This window comes from Rhipicephalus sanguineus, chromosome 7 (genome assembly GCF_013339695.2).
Source record: "Rhipicephalus sanguineus isolate Rsan-2018 chromosome 7, BIME_Rsan_1.4, whole genome shotgun sequence".
In the NCBI taxonomy this organism is placed as follows: domain Eukaryota; kingdom Metazoa; phylum Arthropoda; class Arachnida; order Ixodida; family Ixodidae; genus Rhipicephalus; species Rhipicephalus sanguineus.
The window spans coordinates 141,742,195-141,769,690 of NC_051182.1; the positions used below are offsets into that span (position 1 = coordinate 141,742,195).

A 27,496-nucleotide genomic window follows, 5' to 3' on the forward strand; every position below is an offset into this window, starting at 1 on the left:
CGCTGTGGCTAGACGAGGGCAGGAAGAACAAATTGCGCGGGGGAATGAAATAAAGAAAAGGGAAACAAAGATAACGTAAGAAAGAGTGAAAGCCGGCAAATGTGTTGATGTTGTCCGTAACTCGCTTTCTCTGGAGTACCCGAAACTTCTGTGGGAAATAAAGGACTAGTTAGGCTAACTAACTGAAACAAAAGAGCTTTGAAAGTGCACATCTCTTATGTGTGTGCCACTCAAAGTTTTTATTCGGAATTCCATATGTATAATGTGTACCCTTTCCTGCTAGTCTGTAGCGTTATTTCTTTAATATTTTTTCTTGGACTTGATATATTGCTAGCAACCTGTACCTTTTGTATGTTTGTTCCCACACCTGTATGAGCATGTCAAGGCTTACAGTATTAATAAAGTAAATAAATAGTGGCAGTTAGTGCTGCTTTTCAAAGGAAAAGTTGTTGGCACAAGAGAGAAAACCAAGATTTAGGTGAAAACAGACAGATAAGTGTTTCGTATTACGTCGAGTAATAAGTATGTCAGAACAAGGGGCGAAGGATTTGACGCATGCTATGTCACGCTCAGCTGTAGGGGATGGATCGGTACTGTTCCACACATTGCGTCATTAAAAGCAGTGCCCAAGGCAAGTGGCGTAATAGCAACAGACATAGGAGGTGGGCCAAATGCCACGATGTACAACACATGCCTTTTCTGCACTGACGAAGGCATGTGTTGACTTTCTGTTCAACACATGCCTGTTAAGAAGTTCGAGTTACAAGCGCTCATAGCAGTGCTAATGGACGCACGTACCAACAAACCGAAAAATGGAATAAAGAAACGACGGCGCGGAAAGTACCCAAGTAACTTGTCTGGTTCAAGACCCCCGACCTGCGTAGCACGTGATGGAATCACTTCTTGCATTAATGCACATTCCCTCCAACCTCCTCCTCCTCCTCCTACACAGGTGCTGTGTTTCCGCAATTAAAGACCACTGTACCAACACAGTACGACTCGCCGGAATACCCCTCCCCCCACCAGTGATCTCCCTCCTTTCCGCACCCCGCATTTCTCGGCCGCCTCTGGCCAGAAGCGGCAACCCCCCCCTCCCCGCGGCGGTGTCCTGTGGAAACGAAAGGAACGTCACCGGCCCTCAGCGACCTTGGCCACGGGCGCCGGACGTCGTCGGCGACTCCGTGCGGCCAGCGGTGTTGTGTATCGTCCGTTGCCTCCTCCATCCCAGCCGTGTGCGACACGCCCAAGGCGCCTTCGCTTCGCGCAGCGTCCTTAACGGAACCCCCCTTCCGCTCACCACTCGCGATCCCTTGGCCGAGATCATTGGCTGCCGCACTGCGCGCGGTAGGCTTTAGGGTCAAGCGAAAGGAGAAGGTGTGTTGTGTAGGGGGTGGAAAAAGGAAGGGTGATAACCCGCTCTCTCTAACGGTCAGCTTAACTGACCCTCTCATTCTCGCCCGTGACGCGGAAAGGTGCCCGAAGTATATAAGGGGCCGACGGACGCCAGAACTCACTGGTCTTCTCGTGTCCACGAGTAAAACAGCTCACAAGCCAACCATGAACGCCTTCGTAAGTATTTATGATCCACTCGTGCAGAGGTTGGGACGGGTGCCGAAGAAACGTTAACACTGGGACGAGGATTTTTGGTGCGGTATGTCCCAAGAAAAGGTTGCAGCTACCCAACCAATGCGAAGCATCAGCAAGCGGGACCTCGTGGCTTAGACTGACAATCCACGCCTCGAGAAAGTCAGCCGTCGCGAAAGAGCTTTTATGTCATACGGCGCGGCTTATTTCATACAGCACGGAGATACAGGCAACACACTGGGTATATCACAGAGCTTTCGAATGACGGCTACCCAGACGTGAAGTACGCTCTCTACTGCCCCCACCCTTTTAACCTTGAATGCCAGATACGGTAACTCTGAACGATGTGCCCGCTTTGCTTTCTGTGGTTGTGGTCTCGAATTAAGCACTCTCTCGCCATTAAGTTCAACATTAAGTTGACGAGTTAAGCGTGCCACGATGCTCTCGTTACACGTTCAGAGAGTTAGTTACGGCAGTAGAGTTACGGACCCTTTCGGTGCGTGCTTGTTCGGTCTTTAATCTGGTTCCCGTTCTGGCTTGCCCTGTTTCCATGTCCCTGAAAACGCCCACAAAAAGTTCAGTGGTTATTCCCCATTGTAGGCTGAATGGGAAACAATGACGCACTACTCAAGAGACCGCCTAACTGCCAGCACAAACTACAACACTGTTTAGAGACTGCGCTAGGCATGCAGAGCTGGTCTACTGTTGCGAAGCGCCTGAAATGTCGTTATACTTAGATTACTGCGCTTTGTCACTGTTCTACGCTGGTCATCCCAACAATTCCTTTTCACAGGCCGTCGTCGCCCTTTTCGGACTCATCGCCGCCGCTAACGCCGGTGGAGTCGGCCTCTTCGGCGGAGGCTACGGCCATGGTGGCTACGGTGGCTACGGTGGCTACGGCGGCTACGGCCTCGGCTACGGAGGTTATGGCTATGGCGGCGGTGTCGCTGTCGCTGCCGCCCCGGTTGCTGTCGCTGCCCCGGTTGCTGTGGCCGCCCCCGCTGTGGCCGTCGCCCGTCCATCTGCCGCCCTCGTCGGTTCTTCCTACGCCAGCCACGTTAACCACGGCGTGAGCTACACCGCCCGCGCTGTCGCCGCTCCCGTGGCCGTTGCGCGGCCCGTCGCTGCCGTCGCCGTCGCTGCTCCCGCCGTCGCCGTTGGAGGATACGGTTACGGACACGGTCTCGGCTATGGCCTTGGCTACGGACACGGTCTCGGCTACGGCCTTGGCTACGGCGGCTATGGTTATGGTCTCGGCTTCAAGAAGTACTAAGCGGTACGTTTGTGTCCTCGTTGGAAATGGAATGCGGGGAGATGTTCTAATAAGAATTGTTGGGGGTTAACGTCCAAAAGCACGATATGACTATGAGGGACGCCGTAGTGGAAGGCTCGAGAAATTTAGACCACCTGTGGTTCCTTAACGTGCACCTAAATCTTGGTACACGGGCCTCTAGCATTTTCACCTCCATGGAAAGTGTGGCCGCCGCCGCCGGGATTCGAACACCATAACCAGTAGACTACCGTGGCAGGTACGGGGGTGATGTTCTTAATATGACGGAATGCCGCCGTGTGGTTAAATTGGGCGTGTTGGCAACTGTGGTAGGCTCGCGGTGCTGTAGCGGCCACGCTGAACAAAGAGAGTGGGAGAGAGAGATAGAAAGAGAGAGAGAGAGTGAGGGAGCTACGAACAAGAAAGGAAAGGCAGGGAGGTTAACCAGACGCGTCCGGTTACCTGCCCTACACAGGTAAAGGAGGTATATGCTGGGTCAGAACATTGAGCATTTAGTAATGCACAAGATCGCAACCCCTACGCACAAGATCGCAACCCCGCTTGTCTCGACATACGCTCCCACTAACTCTACTGGCGTTGTTTTGACGGGAAGCGAACTTTTGACTGGAAGTACATGAACGCCGTGATTGTACTGCAGAATGTCTCCCAGAAATTAGCTAATTTTGGGCTAATTCTATACTAACTTAGCTAACTTGTAGGCAATATGGGTTCGCATTGTATCACCTCATAAGCTTGACTAGCATTAGTACAGTGATGATAAACATGTACCTCATCAAGGGAATAGAGAACCAGGATCAAATCGTTACATGTTGGGCTCACTTCTACGTAAACTGTGCTGCTGAATAACAACTAACACCGAGGTGGTAGATGTTAACCTTCCACGGTGGTCTTAGTTAAAAGTGTTAGTGGCATAGTACCCTGTTACATGATAGGTAACAGTAACTGATCCTCCATTGGGTTAACCATCTCGTAGAGATTATTCTGGACAGTTGTGTTATTACCCCTCAAGATGACTAAGACATTCCTTTTTTTCTCTTCGATTTCTCCTACAGGTACAACATCACTTAGGAAACAAATACTGAATGGATGGTCCCGCCAGAATACCGGCCTTTGGGACGAGGACTGCAAGAGGGTCCGGCCTGCGTTGGGCTACGCAGTCAGCCCGGAGTCATTGGTTGTTGTCGTTAATAAAATGTTTAAGTTATTGAAAAAACAAACAAACGCTTCGCCATTTTGCACTTTCACGGGGAGAGGGGAGAGTTATATAAAAGAAAGAAAATCATCGTGGAAACAGCCACTTGTATCCTATGCGGGCAAAACAAGCTGTGGGCACTATAGCTGCTTGTTTTATCTTATCGGGAAATGGGCTTTACGAAAGCGAGCATTCGGGGCCACTTCATACGTGCGCAAGTTATCATTCACAAGGCTTCATCTTTCTTTTCTTCTTTTCTTGGACTCCGACTGATCATGGCCGGTAGTTCCGTGGCTTTGTACATCCCTTAGTTCTTTTTTCCCCTTCTTTATTTTCACGGCTTGTGTATATCCTCGCTTTGCTTGTAACAAAGCCTGGGAAATAAACGAAAGCTTCTGAGAACCCTGCACCAAAGCGTGCTGTTTGATTTCCGCGAGGTGAAGAACGAGAATAGAAATAAAGGTGTGTTTGGAAACGCGGACCTTACAGACTCGTCGAAAAGACATCGCAAAAGGCTGGACAGTAAGAATGAAGTGATTCATAACCCTAAATACGAACAGCCAGTTTAATGTGAGGAAACTTTGCAATCCCTGCTCTTACGCAATAAGCCTTGAGAACCGGCCCACAGACAAATTTCCTCCATCGCGATGCAACGCCCGCTCGTTTATGCTGGCTTTCTCTCACAACGTGACTGCGGTGCAGGAAGATCGCTTTACAGGATTCGGCTGCGGGAGCAGGATGCAGTGTTCTCGGGCACACATACAAAACATTTGGTTAATGTCTGTCTTTACGACATCCAGTAATGATGGCGTCCGCAATATTATGATGAAATAGGTTCAATATAATGAATGTGCGGTATTGCGGCTACCTTTTGTGCTGGAAGCGCTCCAAAAATTTAAGTGTGGCAAGGCTTGCTTTTCTCGCGTACGTTTAACACAGGTGTGTTTGTATTGCATGACCTCGTGTTTCGCATGAGACAAAAAATGTAATAAGAAGCGCATAATGCGAATAGTTTCGTACTTATATACCCAGATATCGCAGAGCTGGTATGTGTAAGCTTTTTGCGCACTGCGAACCAGTATTAACAAGACGCGAGGATTCGTACGAAACCTCGATATGAGAGCACCAAGCTACAAACACACGAGAACGTCAGGTGTCACAATTTATATGGCTTGCAGACTACAGTATGGTCCATAATTGTTTCAGAAGCATTAAGAACGCGCAGCTTTATTGCTGCCTATCTTGCCCTCCTTTTTCACACCAATGCTTTTGAACTTCAGTAACTTTACCAGAAGAAGGTTTTACGTTGACGACTTGCACACGGTATTTCATCGCCAAAATAAATACCATTAACCACTTCAATGTTTATTGTGCTTACGCTCTGCATGATACGTCACATTCACTCGGTGCTGAGTTGTAGCATGTTAAAGGCTAAAAATGAGTGGGTCTAAATGAGCTTCGATAGCGGTTCGATCACTTGTTTTCTAGAGAATAAATACTTGAAAACGTGAACGATGAATTGTTTACTAGAACCACGGTGAACAGAAGGATAGTGTTCGGTGATCGGTGCACCCTCAATCTACCGGCTTTGTGTTATATCAAATCAACAAAAGGAAGGAAGGAAGGAAGGAAGGAAGGAAGGAAGGAAGGAAGGAAGGAAGGAAGGAAGGAAGGAAGGAAGGAAGGAAGGAAAGTAACTTTATTGGGTCCTGCAGAATGCGACTAAAAGGAAACACGTAATAATAAGGAAACTGACCACATCACATAGACAACACTGTGGTTAACTTATGAAACACAAAACAAAACTTGTGAATAACTGATAAAAGAAGGTGCCTCACTCCACAGTGAACATTTCTACAAATGATCCTAGCCTGCGCTACCACGGCTCACATTTGTGTGGCCAGTACCTGAGTGGGTCAATTCACGGGAAACATTCAGGAAAGTCAGTGAATAGCAGCTAATAGCAGGTGCTTCAGTTCAGTGCTGATACTTCAACAAATAAACTTGTCATAGGGAAGGCGAATACAAGACCACTTGCTGCAGCCATTATGAGACCAGAAAACTTGTCTTTCTGAAGGCGTTTAGGACTGGTCTTCATGTCGAACTTGACTTTGGGAAGGCAAAGGAGCCTTTGCCTTTGGGCATTGTCTTTGGTAAGGCATTGAAAAGTCCTCTTGTCGAAGTCTATATGAAGATGGGAAAGACTGTTCGAAAAAGAGAACAATCCTGTCTTGCTGAAGACTTCAGCAAGAGCAATTGCTTTCGCCTGAGTAAAAGCTATTTGACTCTGGCGCGAAATTCATCGTTCTGTAGACATATGGAGGACCTCCCTTCGAGTCTTCGATGATGGCAATTGAACTTTTATTCACTAGAGTGTAAGCAAGTCCTCTTCTCAGATCTCTGGAAAAAGGAATAGAATTATTTGTGGTATGCGAAAAAGAAGTCCCCTTGCTAGAACAGAGGAACGCCAGATTCGGATTTGACCACTAACTGATCAACAATACTCCTAAGAAGAACTAAATATTGGTTCAAATCGGACATAGGCTCACAGTAACGTCAACACGTGATGCTATTGACAGTGGTCAAACAGTAACATTCCAAGCTGCAGGGGACGCGATTCGACAAAGATTGTCGAAACTTTGCGTCAACTATGAAGTGATCAGCAGTGGTTCATCTACAGCTGAACCACTGCTGATCACCTATGGCGTGTACGATTGCCGTGTGCATTACGGCTGAATAGTTCATGGACAGTGAGTAGTTTCTGAAATTTAAGGCTTGAGGAAGGCCTCGGGCGTGGTTCTAAGGATCTGTTTGCGGCGACGAGAGCTGGCGAAATATGTGGGGCCCAGAACAGTTGACCCTTATGGAAAGCCACAGTATTTGGTCGGAGGGTGTATGGGCACGCTAGGATGGCCACGGGTAGCCGACATGATCGAGGTTTGAACAGCAAGCTGCTGGTATTCGAGTTGGACATTGTACGACGAATCACACAGCTTAGGAAAGACTAAATAGAGGCCACTACAAAACAGTGAGAAAGCCTTAACAGAAAGCACTAAACATAACAAAATAACCAATAAGGATCCAATCTCTATCCAATCCGATAGCAATATTTGTCTTCTCCCTTGACTATGTTCTCTAGAACAGGAGGTCTGCTTGAAGAATGGACTAATTTATCTTAGCTTCCTTATCTGCACCTTCATCAGGACACACTTTCTTTCATTCTGATTATCTCCATAACGAAGAGAGAGCCAATACCGTGGTCATGCAAGCGGGGCCTTGTAAGCTCTAGAGACCACTGGTTGTGATTATCTGAGCGATCGTGGCCGATATCTCTAGTGAATAAGGTAATCTATGCGCACGTAGTCTATAAAATAGCATAGCTACTCTTACGAGATAACTAGTTTTGAGAATTCTAAATAACGAATACGGGTTGGCTCAATCGATATGTCTTCCTTTCAACGCAATATTCAGCCGTGGTTTAATCTAGCGTCCTTGCTGCAAGCAACGAATCGCTAGCGCGGCTTCCGTTCGAGGTCACTATGGTTGGCTTTGCAGCGGGAACAGCGGTAGTAGCCAACGTGGTCGTAGCCAGCGCAAACTATACCGTTAACTCGGGCTATCTATTCGATTGGTCTAACCCTCTCCACCAGGAAAGAAAAGAAAAGGGGGCGGAGTCTCTCTTGCGTGTTTCATTTTAATCCCATTCCTTCGAACTAGTCCGGTTTATTCAGGCGCGGGCCGATCCAATAAATATTCATGAGTATCCCAGTCGGCACTTGCACGGGTCGTAGCTCTGCGGAGCCGCGGATAACTCAGCAATCTGCCTGCCAGCTAGCCTTATATTTTCATGGCTTTAATTTTTAAGCCCCAGTTGCCTGCTAGGAAAGGTGTGGTCGACCGTTTCTTCCGACCATTTTTTTTTCTTTTGACTGTGCAGGAGTGGTTATTCGAATCAGGGACGCCGCTCGCGTTGTGAAGACCTTCAGCACATGTAAATGCAAAAGTGGACGCCGGAATGCTCTTGAATTGGAACGTAGTAAAAATAAGCTGTCCGCATTATGTACAGTCTGTAGACTCGCATGCTTCTTTCTCGTTGTATTTTTTTTCTCTGGCAGTCAGTTAACGTCGGTGTCGAAACCGTAGTGAGTGCTGGGCGGATGGTATTCATTCAGGGCGGTGGAACATTCTTTTTCTGTGGTGCCCCTCTGTAGTAGTGCGACATACCAACACCGTGCATATGGTGGGCGTGCTTTCCAAGTCTTGGCTCGAGTGCTTTTTTATCTCTAGACTTTCCTGTAACGGAGGAACGTCCTTGCTCAAGGCAGAGCTAAATTTAACGGCGCTGCTAGATTACAGCACCACTGCTTCCGCCTCACAATGGGAAATAAATTATTGCACGAGCGCTCGTTAAATCTTGTTGCAAATGGTTTTCTTTTACACCTACCCTGTGTCTATCAGATCACCATCGCGGACACAGAAAAAATCGAGCGCTAAAACCGCAGCACAGTCACAGCGAAAGCTGGAAGAGCGGCGTTTCTAGAGCCCGTTAAGCTCTCTTGGGGCTACAATACAAGTACACTAGAAAGGTACCCACTACGCCATAAATCACATTTTTTGTGAAGTTTGGAAGCACCTACTAAGCCATTATTCGTCATTCTGCGGATAAGCGAGGCACCAGCTACACGTCTGTAAGGCATTATGTGCACTTTGTTCACGCGACGACTGATGACGATGAAGAATTATGGCTCAGCCCTTTGTAATGGGTTGGAATCTTTAAACGGTCCACCAGTTATGTAATTTGCATTGGGTGACGCCCGGTCGCTATTTCCCTCTCCCGTCATGCTGTATAACATACGTTGACGTGGGAAAGAGACGGGGGGGGGGGGAGCGAAGAACTTTACTGAGACCCCGAGGAAATGGATCATACGCTTATGGGCTTCCTTGGCAACCAATACAAGTGCCCTTGCGAGGAACCCACTACGCTATAAATCATTGTAATTTTACTGAGACCCAGAGGAAGTGTATCATGCGCTTATGGGCTTCCTTGGCAACCAATCCAAGTGCACTTGCGAGGAACCCACTACGCTATAAATAATTGTAATTTTTGAGAAGTAGGCCAGCAGGCACTCTGCCATTTTTTGTCATTCTACGGAGAGCGTTGGTACCTGCTAAACCCATGTAAGGCATTATGCGCACTTTGTTGATGCTGTGCCTGATGATGAAGAATTATGGCAGGGTCCTTTGTAATGGGTTGGAAGCATTCAACAACCTGCTCGTTGCGCAACTCGCATTGTGTGACGCCTGGTTACAGAATTCGCGTTGTGCTACGCTTGGTGCTTATTTTACTCTTCTACCACGCTATATTGCATATGCTAATGTGGTTCCTTCCCGACATGAAGCCTGTATAGGACCTTTTAGCAAAGCAGTTTCAAGCACCGGTATGGCTCAGAGGTTGAATACTGGGCTCCCACGCAGAGGGCCCAGGTTCGAACCTCGTTCCATCCTGGAATTTTTTTCTTATTTAGTTTTTTTTCTTATTTCGAGCGATACTGGTTACGGACACCGGCGGCGGCGGCGGCGGCGGACAACTACGGCGCCAAAAACGGCCGGTGAAATGATCTCATAACAGCTTTCGCTGTAAAAAAGGTCACACGGTCCCATAGGCACTTGCCTAAGAGGACTCGAAGGCAAAAATCATCATCATCTTCTTCTTCTGTTTCTTCTGAGTCGATTGTATTGCAATGCCTCCGGGATCGGAGGCATTGCAAGCTTTCTGAACGCCACGTGCCTCCGGGATCAACCCAGCGACTATGTCATGTGATGACGTCGCCATGTGATGTCAGGTGAAGTGACGTCAGGGTGACGTCACTATGACGTCATGATTACCTCACAAAATCTGGCGAATATGGCGTCATGATGACGTCATTGGGAGACGTCATCGCACGGTGATGATTTTTTGCGTTACTCGCGTTGACGCCGACGCCGATGGTCGCTTTTCGTGTTTCACGAGGCATACAAGGTGCGATTGGGTAGAACATGCACGTTAAATTTGCTGACTGCGACCAGGAGTTATGCAGCAAAAGAGCAAAAAAAAGCACAAATATGAATATGTCTCTGATTTGGATCTTACGGATATGACAGGAAGATTTCTTTTCACAGAGGGACAATTCTTTTAAACTACGGCTGTTAGCAGCATGTGTAGAATACACTGGAATCCTTCATTGCATCTTTATATGGTTGGCCTACAATGAACAATTTTTATATCTGTTACCACTGAGACAACACATAATTCTTTACTGTGTCTTCGTTCCTCATACTTCAAGAGAAATATTTAGGAATAATAGACTTACTCGATAAACACTGATCTATCTTTTTTGAAATGTGTTTTGTTGGCTTAATCTTCTGGAACGTCGCCATATAAATGTGCCCGCCACTGCTGAGCAGTTTCCAGTTCCAGGCGACTACGTCGCTGAATTCTTGCACGTGAGGATATTCTGCCTTGACCTTTATTCCCTTCAATTTCCTCTGTTGAGTTTTCTAAGCATGATTCTTTATCATACCTAACTTGTTTTGGTTGTTGGCAAATCACCCACAATTGGGGCGCGCATGACGAATACGACGATGCCATGTGATCACGTCATCATGTGACGTCATGGTGACGCCAGAATAACGTCACAAGTTCTGCTGACTCGTGACATCACGGTGACATCATAGGTTGACGTCATCACATAGTGACGATTTTTTGCATCACTCGTGTTGACTCACTCGTGTTGATAAGTTGCTTGAAAAGTCACATTAATTCGATGGAACTAGACCTAACGTGTCCTGCATGCGGTCGTAGGAAGGGAGGATAAAGTACGAAGGCACCCCTTAACTAGGCACTGGACGAAAGAAAGGAAGGTAATGAAGGCCGGTTAGTTAGAGTGACGGCTTAACGACGTTGTACATGTTCAGGGTTACTCTGAGCTATAGTCAGCGTGAATGAACGTTACCTACAGCCAGAACGCCTTGGACGCATCCAATATGTTAAGGCTACAAGTAGTAGCGCACATGTTTGCCCATACACGGCGTGTTTACGCTGCAGCACGTCGTGACAACGAAAAGAGTGCAGGCGTAGGCTTCTGACTGCTTGTAAACGTGACTTCAGGCATTGTGCCAGGCTAGCGATATGTGACTTGACAGCGCAGTGACATTCCTCGGACCCGGGGTCTAGCGTGCAGCTTTTGTGAAAACAACGACAGATGGTTAGGAAGCAAAAAAGACACATGTTCTCATGTATTTGCCTAAGATGACTACAAGCCAAAAGCCATCTTCTCCTTCTTTTTTGCGGGATCGGAGGCGTTGCAAGCTTTCTGCAACTCATGTGGTTTTGTAGTGCCTTCGTAATCGGCCCACGCTAGACCAAGCGACGATGCCATGTAATGACGTCATCATGTGGCGTCATGGTGACGCCAGAATAACGTCACAAGTTTTGCTCACTCGTGACATCACGGTGACGTCACAGGTTGACGTCATCACATAGTGACGACTTTTTGCATCACTCGTGTTGACTCACTCGTTTGTTACTTGAAAAGCGGGGCGGACACTCGGGCATTTTCACAATCAACATCTGTAAATGGTCGTTGGGGGGACCGTGTTACACGCTAACCAGCGTTGTGATATATGAGGGCGCTGTCCACTCAATGGTCAAGTTAAGAGCCAAACGGAAACTTGATATGATGGCTGAAGATTTGCCATCCCACAAGAGCGCGGCAATGTTCCTCTAAAGCATGCAGCGGCGACATTATGCAGCAGTATCAGCAGTAGTTGTTGCGCCAATGAACTTTAATAATAAACATTATTATGGAAAGCATTTCAGAATGCCCCACAGGCTAGCAGGCGCGTTGTTGTCTACAGCGCCGATTACGGCCAGCGCGCCACTGGCATATCCAGTGGACTCCCCGTCCCCCTCCTTCTCCGGAAATTTCAGTTTCGAATTTTTCATGCACACATACAAACACATGCACGAACATACACAAAGGGTAGTTGAACACTGCATACCCCCCCCCCTCTTTTCTAGAAAAATTCCTGGCTACACCTGTGCAGCGCGCTGACACACTTGACACATTTTCACAACGCTGAAAAAATGTCGTCGGTTGCCTTTATGATATTCACAGTGACATTTATAAATAGCAGCAGTCAATTTCTGCTATATGTCTTTTTGTCTACGCCTATGAATAGGGCTCGCGCACAAACATTTGCGCACTTAACGATCCTCAATATCGACCATATTTTGAATGCCCTTGCGCAACAATTTAATAGTAATATGTAGACTTCATTGTAATGTAGAGCTACGCTTGTCATATGTAACATGGAAAACTAAACGGCAGTGCTCTCGATATCTACATCGTGGAGGTTACCAGTCGCAATTTTCAAAATCACAGAGCAGTGTAGTCCACGGAGCCACTGTAAAGGGCCTTCAGCAAGTCACAACACCGAAGAAAAAGAAATTACACTTTTCTCGCTTTCTGGGGCAAAGATATATACCATAGAATATATTGAAATACATAGTGATGAAGTACACAAATGTCGAAACACAAGTTATCAGACGAATAAAAGAACTGAATGCCCTACAACAAAGAAACTTTCAAACATCGTTTGTTCCCGCTAGCTGCCAGAGCATTGAATTAACTGTGCCCATATATAAAAAAATACCCAATCATTTTTTGAGTTCACCGGTGAAATAGAAGGTGCTAAAGAGCAGAGTTATTCTACTCCCACGCTGTACCATCCTCTCTTGCCTAAATATTATTGGCTTCCTCTTCTGCGATCAGCCATGAACATGCTTTTTTTTTCACCACATTTTCATTGTGTCAAAAATATTTTATCGTATATCAACCCGCTGTGTGGTATACATGAATGTATGGAAAATGTGTTGAGTAAATTTTACGTAAACACTTTCTTTCTCAATTTGCTAAAAGGCACTCTACTCCAGAACTGATCTTCCAACGTCTACAAAAATGCAAGCCTGCCCAACGCTTTTCGTTAAGTTTACAATACAGATTCACCGATACGTCTTACTATAGGGCAATGATACGGCACAAGCGACCACGTGTGTTTGTTGATTAGAAACTGGCAATAATTGTTTAGTGAATCTACGTTTTCGTTAGGTGTAGGCGGGTTTCAAAGCACTGGTACTTCAAATATCTAACATGGGCGTTAGAAAAAAAATAAAATAAAAGGCTACGCACGCAAATGAAACGACAGAAATACAGCTTATATTTTACTGGTAGCGTCGATGTAAGGTGCGAAACACGACACGCCTATTCCCTTAAAAAGATGGAATTATCGTCCACAAATTTTGCGTAACATTTACACATACGAACTTTCCCGATAGGCGTTTTTCAATCTTCACCTCGTTCCAGTAAAAAGCTATTTCTGAGACTCAAGTACTCTATTTCGCATGTCATGTTTGTCTGTACAGATTTCGCGCTGAGAAAACCGCATCGTAACCTTTGTTACAAATAAATTGAGCGCGAAAAATTAACGTACACACAATAATGCAGACGAGGACGAGCGCCCGCCTTCGTCTCTGTGTTTGTGTGTGTGCTAATTTTTCGAGCTAAACTCATTTGCAGCGCCGGTAGACCAACTAGCCCAACAACCGTCCTTCGTTCGACGTCGCTACGAAACGCGGGCGCTCATCAACGATTTAACAACGCTTCGGCAGACTGGAATTCGAACACCGCTGACCGACACTCCATCGGCCCAACCAACACTTCCCGAGACCCTCGGGCTACCATAGATAACCCCCGGATCTCAGAAGCCTTACATTAGGCGCTCATCAACCGAACGCTCCACGCTCTAGCTGGGTCAACTCGCCGGCGCGCATACGCGGTGACCACGTGTTCCCGTTCTCGCGTCGCACCGCTTCGCGAAAAGAACGCGTAGCCTTGGTTCAAAGCGGAGAGATTCAGGACGGTCCTCTCCTCGTCACCCTGAGACGTTGCCCTCTCTCGCGGCGAACGGGAAAGCGAGAGAACGCGGGCGGTGCCGGTAGTTGTATAACGCAGTCCCTGTGCGTTGCGAGGGAATGGGTATCACAGGCGTGTTGCCTTCCACTACAGCCTCCGTCGGGGTTCGCTTTGTCGTTTGTGTTTCTCGCTCTGCCCGCTGACCGAGGGGTAATGGTGCACACTTTCGGTTGGAGAGGGAGAACGACAGTGGGAGAGATATAACGGGTAGCATTGTGTGTACGCCCGACAAGGAAGAAGGGATAGCCCGAGCCTTTATACTGCTGAGCTTTTTCGCCGGACCTCGCTGGGTACTGAGATCGCAGTCTGCCATCACCCGCGCCAACCCGCTCCCACATCCACTCCCTTTCTACTCGCCCACTTCACCCTTTCCATTGGGCAGTTCTTCTTGCCCGTTTCTTGTGCTTCCTGAGACATAAGCCTGCGGCGACCATTGGCTAGTACGGGTGTCCAGTTTTGTTTTGTTTGCCTTTCTTGTCCGATAGGGGCTTGCCGAGAGGTCGGTCGCCTTCGCGTGCGAGCGTGCCGCAGTTTGGCGTATAAAAACGCGACGAAGCGTTAGCGGGCTTTCACACACCTTGTTTTTCCTCTGAGCTCCTAAGCAGGAACTAACAGCTCCAACAACCATGAACGCCCTTGTGAGTATTTGGCATAGCCTTGAGGGCAAATACACGACGCCTCTTCTGTAACTAAAGCGGCTCCCTAACCCGTCGCTCATCCCTTAGTTACGTTAGGTTTGGTGAAAGAAAACGCGTCAGCTCCAATTGAGGTATATAGATCTTCTGGTGGATGTCTTGATAGCAAGCTTCGTACAGTAACTGTCGAGCGCGAAGCCAGGGTCCTTGAGGATTTGAGAAGCGTTCTTGGGACGTGAACTTAGTAGTCCATTAAAAAGAAAAGAGCTAGAACACACAAATTGTCATCACTTATGTATCGTGACTCAGTTTTGCAACACCTGCAGTGACTGCTGTGACCCAACACTTCATGTGTATGTCAGCTTACTTTGAGAGTTATTTTCAGTGTCGCTCGTGCATAGGAAGCTACACCCGCGCTAACGGTTGTTGGCATAAGCGTGCGCAGGGTTCCCCTTCAGGGGGGGCGAAGGTACGTCGCAGCGCCCCCCTCCCTATTATGTCAGTGTATGCGGCTGCCTTTGCGCCCCTCTTCTCGCCCCCCCTATAATGTATAGGGCTGACTTTGCGCCCCCCCCCATCTCGCCCCCTTGCCGCCTCGCCCCCCCCCCCCCCTGCGCACGCCTATGGTTGTTGGGGAATGCTGTCCTGTTGCGTTTGCAATGTTATTCCGAACGACTACTATGCTCTAGATTCTAGTAAGCTCCAAAACGCTGAAATTAGAGTTTGTCTAGTCCAAAGAGGGTGTTCAACGTTCACATTCAATTGACAGTGTACGTGCATCCTCTAGCAAAGTATAAATGTATAGGTTTGTGCAGGGTTCTCCATTAGAGGGAGGGCGAAATGGGCAAAATGTCACCGAAGCGCACCCCCCCTCCCCCCTTTCATAAGCACGCGTATCTAAAATAGCCTATTGTCTATTACCAACGCTTCGAGAGAGAGAAAGAGAGAGAATCATTCGGGACACTTTCCTTTCAGTCAAGTATGCGCTTGTCCTGTAGCTTTCTTCGTCTTCGTCCCTCGCTATTTCGCGCTCTTTTCAATCATCCTGTATTACCAACTCGCCCAATAGTCTATTTTTCCAGTGACCTCTGACCTTCAACTTGAGAGGTCACGTCATACCAGCAGTAAACGTGCGCGCAGCCGGAAAGACTACACTGAACGGTTGACAGATTGTTGAGATATCGTAGGGTGGTTCTCGCTTAATACTCTTCCCGTTCGTGGCTCACCACCGCGTCTGTTGTCTCCACAGATCGTTCTTCTCGGTCTCGTCTCCGCCGCCTCGGCCGGTTTCGTCGGTGGCTACGGTGGCTATGGAGGCTACGGAGGTTACGGCCACGGCGTGGCCGTTGCCGCACCGGTCGTCTCCAAGGGTGCCTCCTTCTCCTACGGCAACAGCGCCGGTGGTGCTGCCATCCTTGTTGGCGGACACGGTCACGGCTATGGCGGCTACGGCGGATACGGAGGATACGGCGGATACGGACACGGTGGCTACGGCGCAGTCGCCGTTGCTCCTGTCGCCGTCGCTGCTCCGGTCGCCGTGACCAAGCCAGTGGCCGTCGCTGCCCCAGTCGCGGTCGCCGCTCCCGTGGTGGCCGTCGGCGGATACGGTCACGGATACGGTTTCGGTCACGGATTCGGCTACGGCGGCTACGGATACAAGGGCTGGTAAGTGACGCGCTGCAGAGGAAAATGAGACGTTGCTTGAAGGAGGGCTTCATTTTCGTATATCGGCCTGCAATTGTTTGGTCTGCCAGATTTTATACTGGGAGGTCCGAGGGGATTGGGGGGGGGGGGGGAGGGGGTGACTCCCGCATGGCCACATTGAACACTACGTACCGTCATTATTTCTGCGTTGCCTGCAACTTAAGAATGATAACGAATGCTATAATCCATATGAGTGTAACGCGCCCATCAGAGCCCGGAATGAGCCGAACATTGGCGACTTGCCTCATTTTGAAGAAAAACGAAGTGTGACACGTCTGGGACTGTATAAACGTGTCAGGCCTGATCAATGACATGAAAATGCGATGGTATAGACGTGCGTATTTATAGCTGTCTGACCACTTCTTTTATGAAGCATGTATGAACACACGAGTTGAGTATCAAAGAAAACTTTCGTCTGGCTGCAGACATGCGCTTCGTTTAAAGAAACTAGCATGTGTTCCTTCCGGGAAAGGTTTACATGTACGCCGCCAATAAAATAATAATGTGTCAAACGCGATAAGGCATTTCGAGCACTAAGTTCGCTGCTCGTGGCTGAAACGCGATTACACTTGTAACTGTGCTTATGCGCTTCGTTCTTTCTTTCTCTTATTCCAGAGCGTGGACGTTGTCAGATTTCACTGGATGCCCTCACCTCATCGGCACGTCAACGCGCTGGACTTACGCTAGTTGACGCTGCCATAGAAAATTTTTAAATTATACGTATATACGCTTAGGAGGACTACCTCAAGCTCTTGTCGATCGATGCAAAATGAAAAAAAAAATGTATATGAAGACGGATTCGCGATCGCATGCTGGAAGCCTTGGGAACAAAAGTGTTCATCGGGCTTCACATTGGACACCGGGGCTGCCAAGACTGTACAATATATTTCTGAAAAAATTATTTTGCTTCGTGCGCAAGGTTGCTTGAAAGGTCTATTCAAATAAAAAAAGTGCATCATGCATTGCCAAACCAGTGTCTCTAGACTCTTGAATGTATTATTGCACTGACCTTTCACATATACCGTACACAGGTCAATATACACGTGCGAAATTCTATCAGCCTAGCAGGGTCTCTGCGACATAAAGATTATTTTCAGTTCGACTTCTCCTCACGAAGTACCTGCTAAATTAGATTCACTGTTAACCACACCTTAAAAACACAGACGTGATTTTCGCATGTGCCGTTGTATGAGGCCTTCTATTTCGCCACATCGTAAACGAACTTATGCAAGTCCAATACTCGTAGCACAACGCGGACCCTGTGTCAAGAGTGTGGTTTCATCTCCGCCTTGTGCTAAGAGAGACCGCGGTAAATACCATTCACGATTAGTCATACCTGAAGAGGGTATCATTCCTGAATGTGTCATTCCACGAGAGCTTCGCCTTCAGCCCACCACAGACAGACATGCTTGATCGCAGGTCTTTATACCCGAGGAAGGCATTTTGTCAAGATGGTTGTTTCGACTTCGGGCTTGCGCTAAAGAAACTTGCGGCAAAGTGCTCTTACTTTTACCGATACGTAAAGAAGGCTCAATCATTTCTTCACTGCGTCAGTGTATGATTGCGTCGCGCGCGGTACACTACAAATATAGAAGAGTACGGAACTCAAAGAAGATGGAAGACTTGTATAAAATAATAATTCTGGTTGAACGTCCCAACACCACGATATGATTACGAGGGAAGCCGTAGTGAAGGGCTCCGGAAATTTCTACGACTGGAATTTTTTAACGTGGCCTAAATCTATGACCCGAGCCTCAAGTATTTTCGCTTCCTTCAAAAAAGAAGGGAGGGGCCTGTGCCTAAAGCATTATTTCGCCCTCGATTTGTAAATACATTTGTATTAACGACACTTGATAACTGAAGATATCTTCATAAGTACTTCCCACACAAAATAAATTAAAGAATTCAATGTCTCATAGCGCGAATGATGAAAGACGATGCAGTGGAAGGAACAGAATGGGTCCAGAGGACCCAGATTTCTTTCTGCGCACCCCAAGTACAACACACGATTTTTTATTAAAATTCGTATTCGCTACCCCTTGAAGTGCGATCTATGGTGTGCTTTAAATGGAAACTGCGACATCTTTCCCAGCAACAGGACGCCTAGCCATCGTACCACTTTGGCGAAAAGCACGCAGTCTATACCAGTCTAGATAGCTCGACTTCAGGTGGTATACCAGAATCGAAGAAAGCCCCTAGATCGCAGCTCCGAAATATTGATGTCCTGCACTCAATGCACCAAGACAGCCCTGACGATGACATGTCCTCGTTTTCTCATTGACATGTCCTCGTCATGACGTGTCCTGTCTTTCTCTTTGTTCGAAGTTGTACTAGGTTAAGCGCTGACAGCTGGGGTAGTTGGTTCTCGTGATTAGTATGACACATTGCACTGACGAATGAAGGAAAAAAGATGACATTTAAGGGCTCGTTTTTTTCTTTGTTAGACACAATAGCAATGAGAACTAATTGACAATAATGCCAAGGAAAGTATAGTGGATGCTATTTGTAGTAATGAGGATATAAATGTGAAGAAAGTGTGAAGGGTCTCGTCCTGGCAGACTTGATGCCGTCAGGTAGTATGCGAGGGATCATCGGTCAGCTGCCAGCTCGTAAAAAGATCACGTGCTACGTGACGCCAACAGGCAGAAAAAGAGTTCCATACTCGCCGCCATGGTTGCGATCGACGCTGACAAACATTCCTAGGTTTAAATACACATATACACTCCATAAAGTGGAGGAGAGGATGATCGCCGCCGTAGCTCAGTGGTAGAGCATTGGGCGCGTTATTCGAAGGTCGCAGGTTCGGCCCCTGCCGGCGGCAAGCTATCTTTTCGTCCACTTTACTTTCTTCACATTTGTATCCTAATTGCTACAAATAATACTCCCTATACTTTCCTTGGCATTATTGTCTGTTAGTTCTCATCAATATTGCACTGGCGAAGGAGGACATGGACAAAGCGTGTCTTGCTGTCCTGTCCATGTCCTTGTTCGTCAGTACAATGTTTCACAGTGTTGTACTAGGGTTCAACTATTGTTAGCCAAAATGATTACGTTTATGAAAATGCTAGCGGGTTGAATGATCGGTTTAGCCACAGCGGGAACCATTGGGATTGTGGCCTGTATAGTTCAGGGTGCCGTTCGAGGTCTCATCTCGGAATATATAATAAGTATATAGCCACATACATAACGACTTCACTCATAGTGCATTGAAACCTCCTTGACTGAAACCTTCTCCGCGTCCTTGCCATATGACGCTGTTGATATGCTGGACATAGAGTAGGAGCTTGTGTTAAGTCAGCAGTAGCCAGGTGAGAACATTGAATCTAAAATACTGCTTACTCACGTATGCATCGTTGAAGAACTGCACATCTTACGAACGGAAGAAACGCGGGGAAAGTAGAAAACGACGCAAGAACGCGGGTGGGGACCTAATGGCTAGGGGTGCCCGGCACTAACTCTCTCTAAAAACTTGCGGACGCTTGAGCTTCGCCTTCAAAAGTAGAACGCGGTAGCGTAATCGGGCCCCGTGCGCCTCACCTTCTCAACTTCTAGTCTGGCTTCGGTTCTCGGTGCATGCCTCAACCGTGTCGTAAGGGAACGAACAACTTCGCGCGTAACATTGGCAGTTTCAAGCTATCCTAGAATGCCTACTCTAAGTACAGTTGTTAAGTGCCCACTACGCCATCATTCTTTCTTTTGCGAATCAGCGAAGGGCCCACTACGCGACCGTAAGGCAACACGCGAACCTACGCAGCTGCTCACTATGTTGATGCTTTTGCAGATGATGATGATTAAATATGTCTGAACGCTTTGTAATGGGTGGGCCTTGAAACACCCACTCGGTGCGCAATTCGCATGCTTTGACGCCTGGCGCGATTCTACGCTTCTGCCACGCAATGTTACATGCGTTAATTAAGGAGACCCCTTCCACTACGTGACGTTCACGTAGTGCTTTTTTTTTTTTCGAAGCACTTACAAGCAACTGCGGGGCTAATGGTAGAACACCTGCTTTCCACGCAGACGGCCTGGGTTCGAATCTCACTCTTGTTCCAGATAATTTTATTATTTATTTTATTTGCATATTTCTAGATATTTCGGTGACGGATAAGATGATGATTTTTCGGTCGTCACAAACAACGACACGGACACCGATGCCGACGCTGACTCGAATGCCGACACCGGAATTCCTGTGAAACGAGCTCTTTAACGCTGTCGCGTCAATAGTAGTGTTTATTGTGGAAATGACGCTTGATTCTGCAGCCCAATAGGGAGCACGGCGCAGCGTCAGGGGAAGGGGAAGTGGGAAAAAAAAGAGGATAGCAGAAGAGTGAAGGATACACAGCCGGGGTCTCGTCCATACCGTGCTCCGGATGGAGGAGTCCCTGCTGGCCAGACTCCGCAGCCAGCCGTCGTCACGGATGGGAGGTCTCTGCCTGCTCTGTGAGCAGATGATCATGGACCCGCCTGTGGCAGTCGCCCTGCCTCCACCGCAACACCGCCCAGAGGACGCCCACCTGTCGCTCGGTAGGGTGACCAAAAGGCGGACACTAGCTGCTGCTCTGCAACAGGCAGGTTGCAGCTCCACGAGCAACTAGAAGGAAGGCTGGTGGTGTTCACAGACGGCTCAGTCCGGGCTAACGGCTCCGTCGCTGCAGCCTGCATCATACAGGCGAGGGCGAGACACTGGCCATGCCGGCTCCCGTTCGCGGCGAGCTCCACCGCGGCTGAGCTAGCTGGTCTCCACCTAGCCGCTGACGTCCTGGCTGAGGATCCTCCTGAGCAACCAGTGGAAGTTATCGCGTTAATATAGAAAGTAGACAGTATTAGAATTGGGCACCCAAGACGCCGGGTCCCCAAGCTGCGTTGGATAGGCTGTTCCTGAGTTATGAGGAGCAGCAGAGTTTGAGTGAAGAGCCAAATGCAGGCTTCGTTGGGTCTAACGCCCGGGACGCCCCACGTGGGGAAATTATATATGAAAGACTCGGGTCACACTGCGCCGTGGCCCGCCCTGCGTCTGCAGCGTCTCTCTGGTGACTCAATACGCCTTGAATACCCACTCTAGTTTTCGATGTTTGGGTCTCGAGTCAATGCAAACGCAATAACACAAGACTCGCCTGGGTTCTGCGCATGCGCACATGAGGTACACAAATTTCTTGGGTCCCCAATCTAAAACTTTTCTAGCTTTAGTTGGACGTTCGAAGCAGCTCTGCATGGCTGCCTGCGTCGACATAGCTCCTGCGGACGTCCATCTGAATATGTTTAATGAGGGGAGGAGTCACGCACACCTGCAAAAGCGCAAGCGTCCTGACTCACCCTTTTCAACTTTCGCGCATGTGTAACGCCGCCGGTGATTTCAGAGCGTAGAACGAGTGACGACGTACGGTGTACTGCAACCCGCTGTTTACAAACGTTTCCAGTCTTACCAAATATTAAGGTGAAAGCCTTAGATGCCTCATCAAACGCGAGAATTGATCGCCGGCGTCGGCGTCAACACGAGGGATGCAAAAAAATATTATAACGCGTTGACGTCGCCGTATGACGTCATAATGACATCACAAGTTGGCGACATTCGTAACGTCATCATGACGTCACCCTGACGCCCCATAGCGTACGTCACATAATAACGTCATCACGTGACATCGTCGCTTGGTCAAAGGTTGGTCGGTAACGGAGGCAGTGCAAAACCATGTCCGGTGCAGAAAGCTTTCGTAGGGGGGTGTGGGAGGATAAGTACATCGGTTGATCAGAAAAAGAAGATGGCTTTCGCCTTCGACTCGCCTTAGTTCAATGCCTAAGGGACACTGTGAGTTTCATTAACGACGTTATTGATAAGCGTTCCCATTCTTGCCAAGGCAAGAGTTTGTAGACGAAACATGGCAGTGCTCTATTTCGAAAAGATTTGGCGAAGGGCCTATGGCTGACATGATAAAGTAAGACAATTGAGACAAACTCAGCTCATGTTGCTGTCTGTGTATATTGCTTCAGTGTTGGTCATTCTTCCTTTTGTGCGTCTATTTTCTTCCGCCACTATGAGTTGCATTTTTTTGATTGCTACCTTACTATAGTCGGTTACGATCTAAAATTAAACACGAGCTTCGCCCCCTGAACTACTGCACGCCTACCATTCATCTGTTCAAGAGAGTCGTGCTAGGTGGTTTCCGTTGTATCCATAAGTAGATTTCGCTGCTAAGGCAAATGGTACGCCTATTAAAAATTAAAAGTTCGTCGTCCCTACCTAATATATTACGTTTTGTCCTAGCAGTGATGCGGCAATCTTTGCTGAAATGCGCCAGGAAGTTCAAGTCTTTCGACTGAAAACCAGCGACACGAATGCGTGTCTTCATGAGAAAATCGCCTACCTGAAATACGCGAAATGCGCTTGACGTCACGGAAATGAGCAAGGGCAATTGGATGGGGCACCTATGCCAATTTTGTGTCGGTGTGACAGCGAAGGCTGCGGACGCAGCTTACATTCATTTTTTAGGTCGTGACAGAGTCTAGAAATGTATAACGTTCCCACTTTTGCTATACATCTGACTTAGGGCTGCTGTATATGTAAACGAACAAAGGAATTAATTAATGTGGGAGAGCAATAAATCAGCCATCTCATTGGAAACAAATCAAAACAGTCCTAAGAACCCTGTCATGGTGGTCGCAATCAGGGTTGCCACTGGTGGCTACTTTTCGCCAAATTGGCGAATTAGAGAAGCCCGTGGCGACCTACAATTGTGCATAGCGACATGGCGAATTTTTGGCGATTTTCGGCTTAGGTCTCGACTGAGTTGTGCATTCTATGCTCATTGTCTTCCCAACGAATGATCGACATTCTTTCCATTTTTTCTTGGTTTTGGACTCACCAGTAGAGGGCGCACTTTACACGTAATCCAATACGCCCATTCTGTTTCTCCTGTGGATCGCCTCAATTAATCTAGATCCCGGCGGTACTGGTGCCTCCCCCAGCAAACTCCCAGCAAAATGTAAGTCAGCGGATTGCTTCGCGTGCCGCGAGGCGGTGGTGTTAGACTAAGTTCTTTAGGTGCTTTAAGCCTCTCTAAAGTTTCGCTTCTGAAGTGGCTAGACGACGGGTAGGCCGTGTCTACCGACCATGTTTGCACTGCGATGATATTGTTTAATTTATCTGAAAGAAGGCTGCGCACGCAATCTCTCTCTTTTTGTAGCGGCTGTTTCGCTCTGTATTCGCTTCAACTGAAACTAATTCCACCACAAGCTTTTTTGGTATGAGGCGCTAGCATTCAGGGACGCTGCTGGTGTATGCTCTCTCTCAGCGCTCGCCATTAGAGCCATCAGGATCCTGACACTTCCCATCTTAAATGCCGAAGCGGAAAGTCTTGTCTCATGTAACCTTGACTAACACGGAACTTCGCAATAAGATGAAGCTGGACCTCTTGGAGTCAGCCAACAGCCACAACACCATTCACTCTGCTCTAACATACTTACATGGGAGGCCTGGGTTGCGAATCTGGGCGAAACCACCTCCTCGTGGGCAACTCTCCTTAACCACATACTAACCATCTTAGGGGAGGTCAGTACAGCCTCACCCTAGAGCTCAGACCAGGACTTGGGTTTCGAAAATAAAAGTTTTTTTCTCTCTCTCTCTCTTGGAGTCCATATGAGGGATCAGATGTGGCCTTAGTTTGCAGTGAAAGGCGTCGACACACTACGCTGTTTCGGAGGAAGTTCTTGGACAAATGACGGCAAATTATCGTGGGGCTTCGAGCATTTACCAACAGTGTCCCTTCCGTGATACCCGGGAAGTGCGTCGGGGTCAAGTCGGGCGTTCTGGGATTTGCATGAAAAAGGTCCATTTCCGAGGCCCTGTTTTAACTGCGTCAGCGCTGAATCGTTCTCTATCGGAGCTAGTAAGTATCATATGCCGCATTACTTCATTTTCCCGCTCACGGATGGCGGCACTGCCCGCCGCAAAGAGCACCATGCGAGAGAGAATCTGTGAGAGATATAAGGCACGTTTTTGAAGTATCGTGTATCTACTTCGGTAGCTTATTCGGTTCAGCACCGGGCGAATATCGTCGTGGGCCAAGGAATCCGTAGGTTCGATTCCCGGCGGGGGAAGTATTTCTTGCACTTTTTTATTTCTCATCCATTAGCGTCCATTTTATCAACGTCATATCCGTGACGGAAATACGTCACTAAAGTCTTGGTGGAACCCGGCATAAAACAGTTTCATGTTAAAAGACAGTATAAGAAATCTATGCACCAACGACCACTGTGTTTCTGAGGCAATGCCTATGCGAACCTCCTTCCCATAGTCGAATGGATATAGTATTCAGGTATATGCTTTTTTCAGTCCGTTATTTCTTACATATAATTAAGAAGTTCTTATTTCTCGATTAACGGAACGCAACCAAATGGTGTGTCGGGATCACACGTCCCCACAAGAGCCGAACAATATGTGGCGAGCGGAGAGAGAGAGAGAGAAAAAAATCACAGCATATCCACGGAGTGAATGATGATGAGTGGGCGAAGCTGCGGAGGTTCATCGGTAAACCGTGAATCTTCCGTGAATTCTGCCCAGTACATCATCACCGACGTGAGATCGGGCGCGTTTATACTAAAGGTTCGATGAGAGTTATGAAGACTTGCAGCTCACTTTAACTTTACATGTACGCTGTGAATTTTCATTGTTTAGGAAACCATTGCTTTAGAAAACATCCGGAGTCTTGCAAGCCAGTTAGTAGTTGCCTTCCAGAACTGCCGAAGGGCTAATAATATTAATTGTTGAGGTTCTACGTCAGATACCACGATATGAAGATCAGAGAGGCCGTAGTGGAGGGCTCTGAAAATTTCGACCACCTGGAGTTCTGTGACGTGCACCTAAATCTAAGCACACGGGCATCTAGCTTTCTGCCTCCATCCAAGTGCGGCCGCGATTCGATCCCGCGACCTTCGGATCAGCAGTCCAGCAACATACCCACCGGACCACGGCGGCCTGTGCACAAGGGCTCGTATAGATCTCTTCGAGGGTGAGCTGGGAGGCGAGGTTCCCTCTCAGTAAAATGCCGATCACCAAGTCTTCTCAAGGCAGACTGGAAAGCCGAGGTACCTAGTGGTTTTAGGGCCCCCACTCCAGTCCGGAACTTCTCAATTACTACATCCCGAGCCATGGTAACATATTTATGTGCAAACAGTTCCCGCCTGAAGAAGCAGCAATTCGCTTTCCGCGTGGTCTGGAACTCACCGACAGCTCACCGAAAGAGATAGCGCGCCATAGCTAACGCTACGGCGCAATCAACCGCTTCGATACTAGTTCCAGACGGGTACTACACTAAGTGGTGTTGAGCAAGAAAACCACTCTTACGCGCGTACTGATCGGCGTCAGCGCCATGCAATAGCTCTCGTTTGGCAACGATTCAGAAGGAGCAGCGTTAGCTTTCGCAATATTCGGAACGCCGCGTACGGTCCGACTCGCCTCTGTCAGAAGATGCCGTTCGGGCGAGACGCAAAGAGGCGGTACCGGGTAAGGTTACATCGGCTTAAGTTATGCGAAGGTCCGTCTTAGCTCAGTAGCTTCATCAAGAGCACATTCATGCGTGTTTATGTGTGTGCTTTCTTCTACAGAAGCGACGGTGATCCGAGTGGTCGTTTCGGCACGCCCTGTACAAATAGAAAGAAATTAAAAGCGAGTGGGAGCACTTGTCTTGTGAACACGCAGCCAGGGCAGAACGTCGATGCAAAAAAGGGACTTCCCCGAGAGCTTCCGTGCTTCTCTATGTTAGCATGTGTAGTAGATTGCCTGTTCAAAACTCATTCGCTCTACCCTCCTTTCCCACAGGAAGGCACACGTCCACCTAGACCATTGGCTGCCATTCTTGTCCAAAGTGGACTTTCAGGTATAAAAGCACCAAGTAACTCTTCAGTGGTCGCCATCTCCTCTGGTTTTTGTGGTCTTCGCCTCAGTGACGCAAGCGGCCACCATGAACGTTGTTGTGAGTATCTGGGAACACCTGGACTACCACTGGACTTTTGGCCTCACTGAACGTCTTGGCCCGTGCCCCCACGATTCTTCCAGTGTTGGATTTGACCATGTTAGCAGAAGTTAGGCGCAAAGGGCTTACGTACTATAGATCACCTCTAGAAAATGGTCAGTTACATTGTCCGTTACAGGCCCACAGGGGATTCTCCTTTTAGTTCCTGAAATATGCACTCATTCTGAGATTACTCTAACACGTTCGCTGTACTTTTCGTAGACAGTGTGTAAGCTGCAGTGAAGCAGTTGTGCGTACGAGAGGAATGCTGATCTGAGGAAAATAAGCGAGGCTTGTTCGCATAAAGTTCTCTGGACACTTGTCGACGTCGATAAAGCTCTTATATATCAGTGTATACGAAGAAGCAGGCTGCCGTCCACTTCAGTGTTTCTAAATAATAATTAAAGGGGAATTCTTTTCGAAGGTATACTTTCTGCGAAGAACTGCGCGGAATTTTAAACGAATGTAAAATGAAGAGGAAAAACACAAGACGAGCGCAATCAACTGAAAGTTTATTGGAAAATGTGAAATTTTCATATGGGAATTACTTGCAAGTGATCATGCGCATTGATGATGTCATGTCCGGAACACTGACAATCAGAGACGACAGTTACATGGTCACGTGGTTACGTATTATGAGTTATCAAGATACATAGTCTCTATCATGAAGGGATATGTAAGCTTGGCGGACACATTCCTCTCGCAACTTATTATTGTTGTACGCATCAGTTATTTGTCAGTGAAGCTGATGGTTGTTTTTATAATGGATGCTGGTCTTACCCAGAAGTGGTACACATGCGCATTGACGACAGTGGATTGACAAATGCGACGTGAACGTTCCTTTAAAACAATTGAAGTGTTTCCTGAGCCGCACGTTAACGCAACGGCCCGTCTGGCCCACATAGGTACGCAATATTCGATGAGTGGTTTATAGGCAGTCGAGCGTATAAGCTAATTTTGACAGTGCACAGATGTCTGCGAATAGGCTGGGCTGGAGTTTTGATTATTGGCACTACCGAATCATTATACAGGAACAATGAAGTTGAAGCTTGGCACTACCGAATCATTTTAGA

At 47.8% G+C, this 27,496-nt stretch overlaps 2 protein-coding genes across 2 annotated transcripts in view; both read left to right on the plus strand.

Annotated features, from left to right (window-relative positions):
* Nucleotides 1-1,431: 1,431 nt before the first annotated feature.
* The window catches only part of LOC119400097 (cuticle protein 63), a 28,769-nt gene continuing 2,704 nt past the window's right edge, over nt 1,432-27,496 (plus strand). The window contains exons 1-2 of the mRNA XM_049417964.1: nt 1,432-1,569; nt 2,378-2,507. Coding sequence (XP_049273921.1) covers nt 1,558-1,569; nt 2,378-2,507 — 142 coding nt within the window. The 5' untranslated portion in view covers nt 1,432-1,557. The remainder of the gene's footprint in view (nt 1,570-2,377; nt 2,508-27,496) is intronic.
* Nucleotides 14,547-17,285, plus strand: LOC119400096 (glycine-rich protein). The gene is made up of 3 exons (XM_037667031.2): nt 14,547-14,718; nt 15,965-16,380; nt 17,035-17,285. Coding segments are annotated over exons 1-3 (429 nt in total). The 5' UTR covers nt 14,547-14,706; the 3' UTR covers nt 17,036-17,285.